The sequence below is a fragment of the Coturnix japonica genome, chromosome 9, assembly GCF_054131305.1.
Source record: "Coturnix japonica strain WE chromosome 9, WE-NBRP24, whole genome shotgun sequence".
Taxonomy (NCBI): Eukaryota; Metazoa; Chordata; class Aves; order Galliformes; family Phasianidae; genus Coturnix; species Coturnix japonica.
Genome location: NC_140671.1, coordinates 8,101,119 through 8,113,595, shown reverse-complemented (window position 1 = coordinate 8,113,595; position 12,477 = coordinate 8,101,119). Strand labels below are relative to the sequence as shown.

Below are 12,477 nucleotides of genomic sequence, written 5' to 3'. Positions count from 1 at the left end.
CGATACCACCCCCCCTACAAAAATCCAGCGGGGGCCCCCCGGCCGCTGCTCCCCGACCGAGCGCCGCCGCCGCCGCCGCCGGCCCCCGCGCCGGGCCCCGCCCGCTCAGCCGCACCCTCACCACCGGCGCCGCAAACTTTCCTCTCTCCTTCGGTCGAGAAGCCCCCCACCCTAATCGCGGAGACCCCCCCCCCCCTCCGGCCGCTCGGGCTCCCCCTGCCCCCCCGCTTCCTGCCCCCCTCCCTCCCCGCATCCGCCAATGCACGAGCAGCCAGCGCCAGCAGGCCGGCCCCCACCCCGCCCGCCCGCGGGGCCGGGGGCTGCAGCCTCCCCCTTCCCCGGCGTCTCTCATCCAATGCCGAGCCGGCAGCTGGGCCCCCACCGCGACGCGGGGGGGCCGCGCTCGCCCCCTCCCCCAAATATCCGGGCCGCGCTCGCCCCCCGGGCCCCCTCCCACCGGGGAGAGGAGGGGCCGGGGATGGGGGTGCTGCGGGCGGCCTCCCCCACCCCCCCAGGCCGACGCGAACCCGCCCGGAGCCGTAGAGGCGCGCGGCGGCCCCCACCTCCCCCGCTCGCCCAAGAGCTGCTCCCGGAGGGGCCGGGGGCTGCGGGGCGGCCCGACCTCCCCCGGCGCCCTCGTTCCCCCTCGCGCTCCCTGCACCGGGACCCGCTCCCGGCACGACCCGGGGCAGGGAAGGAGCCGGAGGCGACCCCCGCGCTACACAAACGGAGGGACCCGCGTGGGGGCCGAGCCCCGCTCCGCCGGGGACCACCGTGCGCCGGGCGCAATCCCGGGGGCAGCGCTGCGAGCGGGCTGTCCGGTGCTGAACCGCACGGAGCGGCGCGAAGGTGCCGGCGGCAGCACCGGGATCGCGTCCCGCTGAAAGGCGCTTTCCGTGTCCGAATAATTTTTGCTCGCTTTTGAGGAAATGTTCCCCCAACCCATCTCCGCACACACGCTTAGAGAGTTCTTTGCTTTGTTAAAGACAGTGCATTTCTAAAGCTTTCACGGGCACCTTTTAGCCTTTATAACATCGAGGCTAATTACGAATCCTCGGCTGACCCATTCGCGGTCCAGCACTGTCACTTAAACTCCTCGTTGGGAAGCACTGCACTTAGCACACACTGGGGCATCTCGAGCTGTAGCGAGTTCCGAAGGCTCCAACCTCACACTGCGATCAAATGGTGGAACTGAAAAGGTACCGATGTGCAAACGAGCACAATGAGCTTCCAAAGGGCGGCTCTTTTCCCCACATTAACGCTTAAGGTCACGCAGTGCCCTCAGTTTCTGCGCTGGATTCCTCTTGCTTTTGATGGAAGCTGCCTACACTGCATCTCCAGCGGCTCTTTATTGCACTATGGATGCACTCGCTCAGATACAAACGTGTGTTTTTGGAAATCGGAGGTTGTGTGAGCGCTAGCAGTTGTGGGGAGCAGAGCTCAGATAACTGTATTACACAGACAGTGCAGTGCCCTCATCCTGCAAGGCTGCCCGTGTGTCAGGGGAACACGAGTTGTACTTGCCAGAGTGATGAAAATGATTCAATTTCAGCTCGTTGGCCGGGCTGCATGTACACATGGTCAGAGCAGCTAAAGCAGCTGGGATTTGCTGAGCTCTCCTAGTGGCTCTCTGGTCAGTTGTGTGCCTTCCCCCGATAGCTCAGACCGGCTTATTAATTTGCTTTCTTTAAGTCCCCAGTCCCCTGCCATGGTTCCTGCTTCCTATCGCAGCTCCCCCCTTGCCTGCTCTTTGTCTCCGCACTAGGCAGGGGGAGGGGGGTCCTGCCGCCCTCACCGCGCTCACAACTTTCTCCAGTTGCCAGAGAATGTTCTGGTTTCAGCTTCCAGTCCTCCCGTTTAAAAAGCCCCATCCAACTCCCTCTGCTTCCTCAGGTAAATGGAAGCGTTTACCCCAAAGCACCAGATTTTCCACAAAGGACACACCCGCATCGGGTTGAAGCTCCGCAGCAGCTGCCAGGATCACACTGTGTCCGTGCGGGGCGCAGCCAGGGATGACCCCAGCACTCCCCGATTTCCTCTCCCCAGCAAAGCACCGGAGTGCAGCACAGCCACCAACCCAGCGCTCCCTGCTCTCACACAGCCAGGGCTGCATCTCTCCTTTTTGTTCTTCCACCTTTACCACGCTGCTCCCCCCACACCCTCATGGCTTCACACACTTGTCTGAACTTTTCCCAAGCTAATCCTGCCCCAGGACATGAGCCTATCAAAGCAATCATTCAGTTGGTGCTTGTTACAGTGTAGCCAGATTTCTTCCATTTACAAGTAACCTACAATTTCTGCTCTGCTAAGACAAAATGTGGGTCATCTGTATAAAAGCACTTGGAGGATGAAGTTCCTGAGTGCAGCGTGATGACTAAACGCCATTTCCCCACGCTTAACTGCAAGCAGGTGTGAGTGCCCTTGGACTCATCTGTCACCAAACTGAACTAGTTCATACCTTGAAGAGCAAGTTCTGGATAGTGCAAAGGAGTCTTACGTGCAAAGAAAAATTACATTTTCAGTACTGAGAATTCCTTCCCCTTTTCAGATGATTCCTAACCCAACCTGCTGCAACCAGACCTGCTGAACGTCTTCTGAATTCCTCTCTTTAAATACAGGCATCTCCCTCAGTTACTTTATTCAGCTTCTTGCTGCTTCCTGCCTCACTGCAGCTCACAGGGATTCCTGAGCTGTCCCTAAATGTCTTGCAGCTGTTTGGTCCCTGCTGAAGCACCGACTGGTATCTCAGCAGCACTAGAAGTTCTCTTTCTGAACACGTGTGTACCATTTGGGTACACCGTGCACTGCTCACTTTGCTGCAGATCAGCTGCTGCTGCTGCCCTTACTTGGAAACACTGACCTAAAAGTGTGAGGGCTGCTCCGAAAGTATCACCTCCTATTTCATTGTGTTGGCCCACCGTGTCAGGTGTGGGTGTTGGTGGTACAGCAGTAGAGGCTGAACCTTCCCACCAATATCCCATCACATCCTATTGCTGTGTGACAGACAGCAGCAGAGGGTCAGTCTGATGGAGGTGTGTGTGTCACTGAATTCCTCCATGCAGAAACAAATGCACCCACTGACATCCACCAATGCCTGCTGAGTCCTTCTGGAGACCAAACAGTGGCTGTGAACACAGTGAGGGGTGGGTGGTGCATTTCAGCACTGGTGAAATGATTGTTACTAGTGTGGCATGCAGGCTCGTGTGAAAACACACAGCTAATAGTGGTGACTATGTTAAAAAAACACCAACATTCTGTAGCTGAAGACTTGCTCTATAAAACAGTGTGATTGTGCATTTTGTATCTGTTGTTGTTTCCGTGGAAATAAATAGGAGGCATTACTTTCAGAGCAACCTGTGTAATTTGGTCTACAAATATGGGGAAGCAAAGAAGGATTCTGGGGCTGCTGCTATCTTTCAGAATAGTCTAAGGGAGCTGGTCACTATTCCACACTGATTGTGATATTAAGATAGAAAATACAGGGTTACAATAGTGCTGGTGCCATCTAATTCAGCCACACCAATCATTTCCTTTCTGTGTATTCCACAGAAATACACCACGTTGGGCATTTCGTGGCACACCTGCACATTTCAGCTGGTATCTGTCATTTTTTTCTGAGCTTTCAGTGGAATTTTAATTAACTGAGACCAATCTCACTAGCAATTAATTCATTCACTACTTGGTGATTACTCTTCTATTCAGTTCTCCAAATTCACTCCATTTTTTTAATTAGGAATTGTCCCAGCACAAGGACTCAGCCTTGGAAACAGCAGTTTCCTCTGCAATCCAGATATGGGCTAGCAAAATTTGCCAGCCTTCTCCTCCAAAAGCAAACAACCCTTGCTTAAAAATACCTGACATTCACAAAAACTCCTGCTAGCAGTATGATGAGCATGGTGTATGATAGCAAGGCATATGATGCTATGAATAGTATGCACTGAGAGTTATTCTGCAAAGGGGAAATGGCGCTCCTTGCTTTCCCTCTTTCTGCTCGCTCTCCTCAGGTGTTGTTTAGTCCATCTGTTGCACCGCATTCCATGACAAAGTCTAAGGAGCTGAAGCTAAACTGCAGAACTTTTTGTTGTTAATCTGATTCAAAGCAGCCTTTGAAGCCAACCTTGGCTACTTAATCTCCCTTTTGTTCCCACCAATTCCTTCACTCTGCCCATTTTAGTTTAGACTGTCTGGAACCAAAGCAACCTCAGCCATTCAAAGGCTGCTGCTCTGAGGATCTGCTCAAAATGGGAATACAACCTGGGCTTCCTGTCCATCTCACAATTCCCCATGCAGTAGGCATCCACGTGCAGTGACTTTCTCACGTGAAACGTACTCTACAATGCAAACCCAAGCATGCAGTGCAAGCAGTGAATGTCTGGTATTTACAGACTACTAGCTAAGTTATTGCGCTGCTCTGAGGACAACTGCTATGTAAAAACCAAGTAAACTGGCATTAAAAAGTTAGTTTAGGAAGACAACTGAGAACCAATACCTCTGTATTTCTAACAAGATTCAAAATATAATTATCAGTCTATTGCCTCAAGATTCAAAGTGTAAATTGCATCAACTTCCAAAGCCCCTTCCCCTCAGGCAATCAACACAACGGTTCCATTCGGGACTCCCCACTCAGTACCCAGGTCTCAAAATTGTACCTTCTGATGGGGGCTTCTCCAAATCTCATTCCTCCAGTTCATCATCAGCCTGAAATGGTTTATCTCCTCTTCAGCACCACTAGTTCTGTGAAGCACAACAACAGCATTAGTTAGTCACCAGTTCTGAAATCAGAGTACAATCCACACACACACAAAACTTCAGTTCTGCAAAACTGCAGAAATTGCAGGATGAAAAAAGGAAGAAAAAAACGAAACTATCTTAAAATGAACAGATCTCCATCACCTATCAGCCACTCCTTCTTTTTTCATAGGGAACTGGCGGGTTCCCTATGAAATACAAACACCTAAAATATCTAATTTTAAGTCATCTTTATCATAGTCAAATCTGTGCTGTTTTGATGGTATCTTTGTTACACAGAATGTATCGAAGTTCATTTTAAACTCATTTTTATCATGTTCTTTACAATGCGACCTGTGAGCCACATCTGACAACGCTTGTTTTGTTTCCCACCTAAGCAGAACTCGTGCCCCAGCTGAGGTGATGGCTGCTCCAGGAATAATGTCAGAGTTTGGCTGAAGAAACTTATTTAAAGTTTGACAGGAATCACACTAAATAGATCTCAATACTCAGCTCTCCTGCTGCAGAGATCTACACATACACTCGCAGAGCAGAGCTATGGAAACATTACAGTTTCAGTCACTTTATGGCAACTGCACATTCCTGTCGTGCAAAAACTAAAACTGAGATACAAATAAAGGAAGTGTCTCTTTGAAATGAATGAGTCAGCAGGACTGAGTGTGCACAATATGGATTTCCGAAACCAATTTTTACTACATCCTCCATCTTTCAGATCCTGCTAATGAGGTTTGTGCCATTTCAGTCACATCCCTGTCACTGTAGCTCAATGAAACACACATTCCTGGCTTTTCTGTATTGCTGATCCCACACCGGGTCATGTTTCTTAATCATTTCAGATAGCTTTTAATTCAGATGTAGCTCTGCTGAATTTTCAGAACACCCTGAGACGTATTGCTTCACCTTACTAAAATATTATTAGAGAAGCACCTTTCTTACATGCTTCTAGTTTATAAGTTAGAAATCCATATAACTCCATGATCATTTGGGGTTTTTTTCATTGCAAATCTGAACCTGCTGCACTGCCTCACACAGCGGGCAAGAAACACCCAGAGCTGGATTACACAGCTGGGACACAGACATTCCCTCTCACTTCACCTACATTCTCTAAATACAATTATCTCAATTAAAACAAAATAAAATAAGCCAAATTACATACTCCATCTTCCATCAGCGCCCACTACAAAGCTCAATCGACCTTTCAAGTAGATCTCAGTCTCTCGTAGCTCCTTTCATTTCCTCACAGGGGATTTTTTTCCTCTTCTGATATTAAATCCCATTTATATTATTATTTTCCTTGATTTTCCCTTTCCTGACTGAATTTTATAACAAACCTCTGTAATTTGCAGTCTGTTTTCCAGTTCTGACTGCCATCCTCAGAGGATGCCATTCATCCACTCCCAGTCGCCTCATTTCCAGTTGTCCCATCTAACTTCCCACATTCTCCGGAGCATGAAATAACATATAATAATAACACCTTGTATTCAAAAAACCATGAGAGTCATCACAGTAAATCTGTTCACAACATGGAACCAACCTCTCCAGAGGTCCCTACCAGCCCCTACAACTGCATAAGCCTTTCTGAAGCTTCATAGAGGGTGCTCTTATAAACCAATACACTACAAATACTGAACTACTTCAAATATTCAGACCAGTTAGAAAATGTTTGTTGTTGTTGTGGTTGTTTTCCGGAAAAATAATAGGGCAAATGATCTCAATGAAACTTTTACTCCTTTCAACACTGATAGAAGTTTGTAAGTGCCTCAGGTCCTTAGAGGACCTTTGCTTGAATAGCTCTCTGGAAAAAAAAAAAGGATTTAAGGTTGTGTACTGAGCAGTTTTGTCTTAAGAATATCATTTATTGACATCTCTGCTCATTCATCCCACACTTGTAGATTTAATTTGACACAGTAAGTGAGATCTGGAGTTGGGCTATGAAAACAACTAATGCCATTGCTTTAGCCCTGCAGTTATCAATACCTTCTGCAAATACAGAGGCAGCCTGGTTAAGCATCCCACATTTGCACTTTTCTTCATGTTTTTTCCTGTTACCAAACAGGACTACAAATGTGAGGGACTAAAGGCTGAATTCAGCTGCGGATCAAACAAGTCAAATTCCAACTAAAGTGAGAAGCAAAAGAAATTAACGGCAGTGCTGAACCTGCTGCGTCCTATGTTAAAAGCCAGTATTGTTCACAAAGGAATAATTAGAATTCCATGAACAAACACACGGCGGTAGGTGCACTCGTATTTACCCTGGCTTACCTGAGCTAACATTACCAGGAGCTCTAATCCCACTTTATTTGAGATTCTATTTCATTAAGTTCTACATAAGCTCATATTAATGACAGTTCCAACTGTAACGGAGCTCGTGACGTGAAAGATGGCTTTTTTAATTCACATGGGGCGGGAAGGAGACCAGGAGAGGAAGAATGAGAACAGAGACCTGTGCAAGGAGCTCTCCCTGCTTTACTTCTTACCGTAGGTCAACGTATAACAATTCCACAAGCAAAGCTGTGGTAAAGTTACATTCTGGGTGCTGCAATTCTCAGAATCCCGGCTGGCGGAGCAGGTGGTTGTGCAAGCATCCTTTAAATGCCTCTGTACAGTGCGTGGCACAGCGTGCTTCTTATTATAAACCACGTTCAATTTTACATGTAGATATATAACGTGAGAGCAAACGCCGGCTCTACGCTCCGCTCCCTCACTCCCGCTCTCCCTCACACACGCTCCCGCCCGTCCCCTCACGGCGCTGCACACGGCACGCAGCAGCGCCCCCCTCCGGCCGTGCAGTGCAGTGCCGTGCGCAGAGCAGTGAGCAGAGCGCAGCGCTCCGCCTGCCGCTTCCCGCCCACAGCTTCTCGCGAGAAGCCGTTGTGCGCCTGCGCGCTGCCGGCCGGGCCTGAGGAGCGGCCTGAGGCTGCGGTGCGGTCGGTAGTTGCGGTGCGGTCGGTAGGTCCGGGTCCGTCGCCACCATGAGCGGGACTTTGGCGAAGATCGCGGAGATCGAGGCTGAGGTAACGAGCCGGCGGGGTCCGGCACCGAGCCGCTCCGTCACGGGGCGGGGGGATCCTGCAGGGCCCGGCGGACGGCTGAGCCCTGTGTTCCGCGTTGTTGCAGATGGCCCGCACGCAGAAGAACAAGGCCACGGCGCATCACCTGGGGCTGCTGAAGGCGCGGCTGGCGAAACTGCGCAGGGAGCTGATCACACCAAAGGGAGGAGGAGGAGGAGGACCGGGGGAAGGTGCGTGGGACGGGCTGTGTTATGTGGAGTGTGCTGAACGGAACTGGGTGCTGTGTTATGGCCCTGTCCATAGCAGGGTGTTGTGTTATGGCCCTGTCCATAGCAGGGTGTTGTGTTATGGCCCTGTCCATAGCAGGGTGTTGTGTTATAGCCCTGTCCATAGCTGGGTGTTGTGTTATGGCCCTGTCCATAGCAGGGTGCTGTGTTATGGTTCTGTCCATAGCAGGGTGTTGTGTTGGAACTTACTCCCAGGAGGGGAGTAAACTCTTCGAAAGGGCTGATAATAGCAGGACTAGGGGAAATGGTTTTAAGTTGAAGGAGGGAAGATTTAGGTTGGATGTTAGGGGAAAGTTCTTTACTAGAAGGGTGGTTAGGTCCTGGAACAGGCTGCCCAGGGAGGTTGTGGATGCCCCGTCCTTGGAGGTGTTCAGGACCAGGTTGGACAGGGTCCTGGGCAACCTGATCTAGTAAATGTGTATGTTTGGTGGCCCTGCTAGGCGGGGGGGTTGGAACTACATGATCCTTGAGGTCCCTTCCAACCCGGGTAATTCTGTGATTCTGTGGGTGCTGTGTTATGGCCCTGTCCATAGCAGGGTGTTGTGTTATGGCCCTGCCCGGAGCTGGGTGTTGTGTTATGGCCCTGTCCATAGCAGGGTGTTGTGTTATGGCCTTGCCCATAACAGGGTGTTGTGTTGTGGCCCTGTCCATAGCAGGGTGTTGTGTTGTGGACCTGTCCATAGCAGGGTGCTATGTAATGGCCCTGCCTGTAGCTTGGTGTTGTGTTATGGCCCTGCCCGAGGCCTTGAGCTGAATCTGAAGAGTAAATAAAAGAACTTCTGCGTTTTGGTGGTATAACGGTGTGTTTGCAGAAGTCTTGAGGGTTTTGTGTGAAATGGACGTCTGTGCCCACATACAAAGGTGTGTGTGTGTGTGTGTTGGGGGGGGAAGCTGCAGTGCTCACACAGCAGCCGGGTGAAGTGCAGCCCGAGCATCTGCAGTGCTCTGCAGGCAGGTGGTGAATGGGGCAGTGTGCAGTGTGCGGGCTGGGTCCTGCTCTTAGCCTGTCAGGAAAGCTGACCTGTCTGTCACTCGGGCAATATTAAAACTAAGTGTGAGATAGCTCTGCAGAGCCGTAGGAGATGAGGAAATGGCGTTAGGTGCTTTGTCAATTCTTGTGATTTCCTTGCAGGTTTTGATGTTGCAAAGACAGGCGATGCCCGCATTGGGTTTGTGGGTTTTCCATCGGTGGGAAAGTCTACTCTGCTCAGTAATCTTGCTGGTGTCTACTCCGAAGTGGCAGCATATGAGTTCACTACACTAACTACTGTGCCTGGAGTCATTAGATACAAAGGAGCAAAGATACAGGTGAGATCTTCTGGTGTCTATGAAGTTAAGACTGTATATATAGATATAATGGTATTAGGACAGAATAGAATAGAATTTATCTGTAAAAGTGCGCGAGAGTACATTGGAAATGTTTCCGTGAGGTTCTAATTTTATTCTGCTTTTCTCTGGAGAACAGTTCCAGTGGTAGTTCTCATGCTCTGATATTATCTATTCCATAGGAGTAACGCTGTATATAGGAATTAAAGTGGAAATAATTTTGCTCTTTGTCTTGTTAAGATGCGCAGTAAATTCAGCAGCTTAAGAAGAAAGGTACAAATAGATTTTATCTTAAAGAGAAACATTTGTTTTTTCTCATATGTCCCTTTCCTTTCCTGAACAACAGCTACTTGATCTGCCAGGAATTATTGAAGGTGCCAAGGATGGAAAAGGCAGAGGACGGCAAGTCATTGCAGGTGAGTGTAGTGCAGCTTGGAGGCAGCATCCAAAGCTGGTTCAGTTATTATGCCTTACAAGAATGGTTGAGTTGAATGGTTGAGTTTCTGCTCTTGACAGATTCCTGAAGCTGGATTGTATGCTGGAATTCAGTTGCTCAATGTGAAACATTAGCCATTGTCTTTTTGCTTTGTTTCAGTTCAGTTCAGCAAACCTAAAGTCATATGTTGACACAGCCTTGAAAGTCTGCTACCAATTTTAAAGGCAGATGAGAATCTATTAAACAAAGATGCTGCTTTGTCATCTTTATGTAGCTTATTGTCATCCTTGTGTGTCTGAATGTAGATAGAAAGGAAGGTTTTTCCAGCATCTTTGGTTCTTGCACTGTGCAGGAAATCTTACAGCACATTTAAAAAACCATAATGATCTGGGTTGTATCTTGTTAGTCCACTGAGCTGTCTTCTGTGCTGCTTCATCGCTGTGTGAGCATGCTTTTTTGAGGGTTGACTTTTTTGATTCTTAGTTGCTCGAACCTGTAATCTCATCCTGATCGTTCTGGATGTGCTGAAACCCCTCGGTCACAAGAAAATCATTGAGAATGAACTGGAGGGATTTGGAATACGTCTGAATAGCAAGCCCCCCAATATCGGCTTTAAAAAAAAGGATAAAGGAGGCATTAATCTGACAGCCACAGTAAGTTGCAAGTTTTCTTTAAACAAAACAAAAAGTGCTTGGAAAAAAAAAAGTGCTTTTCTGGAGAAGAGAGGAAGAAAGCTCAGCATTCTGAGCCTTGCAGCCTGGATGGCTCTTTGTTTTACACTTACCTGAGTCTTTTAAAACAATAGATGCAGCCATAGGTGTAAGAAGTCAGAACTCTGCTGTGGGATTCAGGTACCTCATGCTTAGTTTGAACAAGTAGACAGGCAGGTTTCTGTTGAAGTGTCTGTTTGCAGCCATCAGCGGCATTGATGCTAATAAGGCTGCTGTGGTTTAAATCCTTTTTTTCCTGTCCTAAGACTAACAAGACTAACTGTGGCAAAATCAGTCAAGTCGAATAACTTACAACGCAGCTGTTATTACTAATAAACTATATGCTAAGTGGTAGCATTATTATTTGTAAGGCTCAGTTTGAAGGCAAAGTTCTCCATTTGTTAACACTGTCTGTACGTTCAGTGTCCTCAGAGCGAGCTGGATGCTGAAACAGTGAAGAGCATCTTAGCAGAGTACAAAATTCACAATGCTGACGTCACACTGCGCAGCGATGCCACTGCTGATGACCTGATTGATGTTGTTGAAGGAAACAGGTACTGTTGAGACCCTGCACTTGACGTACTAGCAGTTTGTATTCCAAAGAAAGTAATTATTTATGGATCTTCTTTCCGCAGAAGCTAAACTAGCAACAATTGATGTTTAGAACCTTACTGTCCTTTTCAAAAGTGATGCTTTTTGTTTCTGGTGATGGCAGCAGTGTATTGCTGCTAGGCTGTTGTAGCACCATTTCTTTCTCTTTGCAGGGTTTACATCCCATGCATTTACGTCTTAAATAAAATTGACCAAATTTCCATTGAGGAACTAGATATTATTTACAAAGTACCCCACTGTGTGCCAATATCTGCTCATCATCGCTGGAACTTTGATGATCTGCTGGAGAAAATTTGGGACTACTTGAAGCTAGTACGAATGTGAGTCCTAATTGCTGCACTTTGTGTAAGGCTGAGATTGAATAGCATCTTAAGAATGGGTGAAAGATTATCATTCACATGTGTTTTTCCATTAACTTAGAGCTCTAGCTTTCAAATGATTATTTTGCCATTGAAATGTGTTTAATCTGTAAGTCAGAGATCATGCTGCCCTTTTTTGTTTTGTCATTGAGTTTCCTATCAGTCACAAGTGCTGCACTCTGTGTTACAGCTACACCAAACCCAAAGGGCAGCTCCCGGACTATACCTCCCCTGTAGTGCTGCCTTACTGCAAGACAACGGTGGAGGACTTCTGTATGAAGATCCACAAAAACCTCATTAAAGACTTTAAATAGTAAGTATTTTGTGAAAGAATTGCTGGCAAATAGAAAATAATCAGCCTGTTGCTGTGTTCTTCCATTTGTTTATAAGTCAGAAATAAAAACAATTTAATTGGGAACGTTAAAAGCAATAGATCTCCCTACAATTAAATCTAATACAGAAGTTACTGTATTTGATATTTCTGTGCTCTTTCCTGGACAAATTTCCTCTCTGGTGAAAGTGCTTTTATTTAGGTTAGGAAGTAACATTAGTTGCAGCGTTATGGGCTGTTGTCCAACACAAACAAGTATTTTGGCTGACTTTGATCTGCTTATCTCTGGTTCACATAGACCACTCATCAGATACTTACAGGAGAATAAAAATAGCTCTTAGCATTGCTTTCTGTATTAGCGTTGGGACAGGAATAACTGCTGCAAGGCTCTCTGTGTTTTATACTTTTACGTCTTCTTAATTTGCTCTTTCTTCTCCCTTTCAGTGCACTGGTCTGGGGTTCTTCTGTGAAACACAACCCCCAGAAAGTGGGCAAGGACCACACTCTTGAAGATGAGGATGTCATTCAGATTGTGAAGAAATAAAGCTGATCTCCAACACTTTGTCACTGTGCCTGACTTCTCATTTTGCAAATGGCGAAGAACAGACCACTTCTATTAAACAGAGAAAAGGCTATTTTGCTCTTTGTGGTAATAA

At 47.6% G+C, this 12,477-nt stretch overlaps 1 protein-coding gene across 2 annotated transcripts; it reads left to right on the top strand.

Moving 5' to 3' along the window:
• Positions 1-7,644: 7,644 nt before the first annotated feature.
• DRG1 (developmentally regulated GTP binding protein 1) lies at positions 7,645-12,383 on the top strand. Of its 2 annotated transcripts, XM_015877933.3 has the most exons (9): positions 7,645-7,763; positions 7,867-7,990; positions 9,180-9,355; positions 9,720-9,789; positions 10,293-10,462; positions 10,943-11,073; positions 11,284-11,451; positions 11,681-11,803; positions 12,266-12,383. In XM_015877933.3, the coding sequence occupies exons 1-9, from the start codon at positions 7,722-7,724 to the stop codon at positions 12,363-12,365; spliced, it is 1,104 nt and encodes a 367-aa protein (XP_015733419.1). In that variant the 5' UTR covers positions 7,645-7,721; the 3' UTR covers positions 12,366-12,383. The 2 variants fall into 2 exon arrangements, with proteins under 2 accessions (XP_015733419.1, XP_085412219.1); XM_085556093.1 differs by lacking the exon at positions 11,284-11,451.
• Positions 12,384-12,477: the final 94 nt, after the last annotated feature.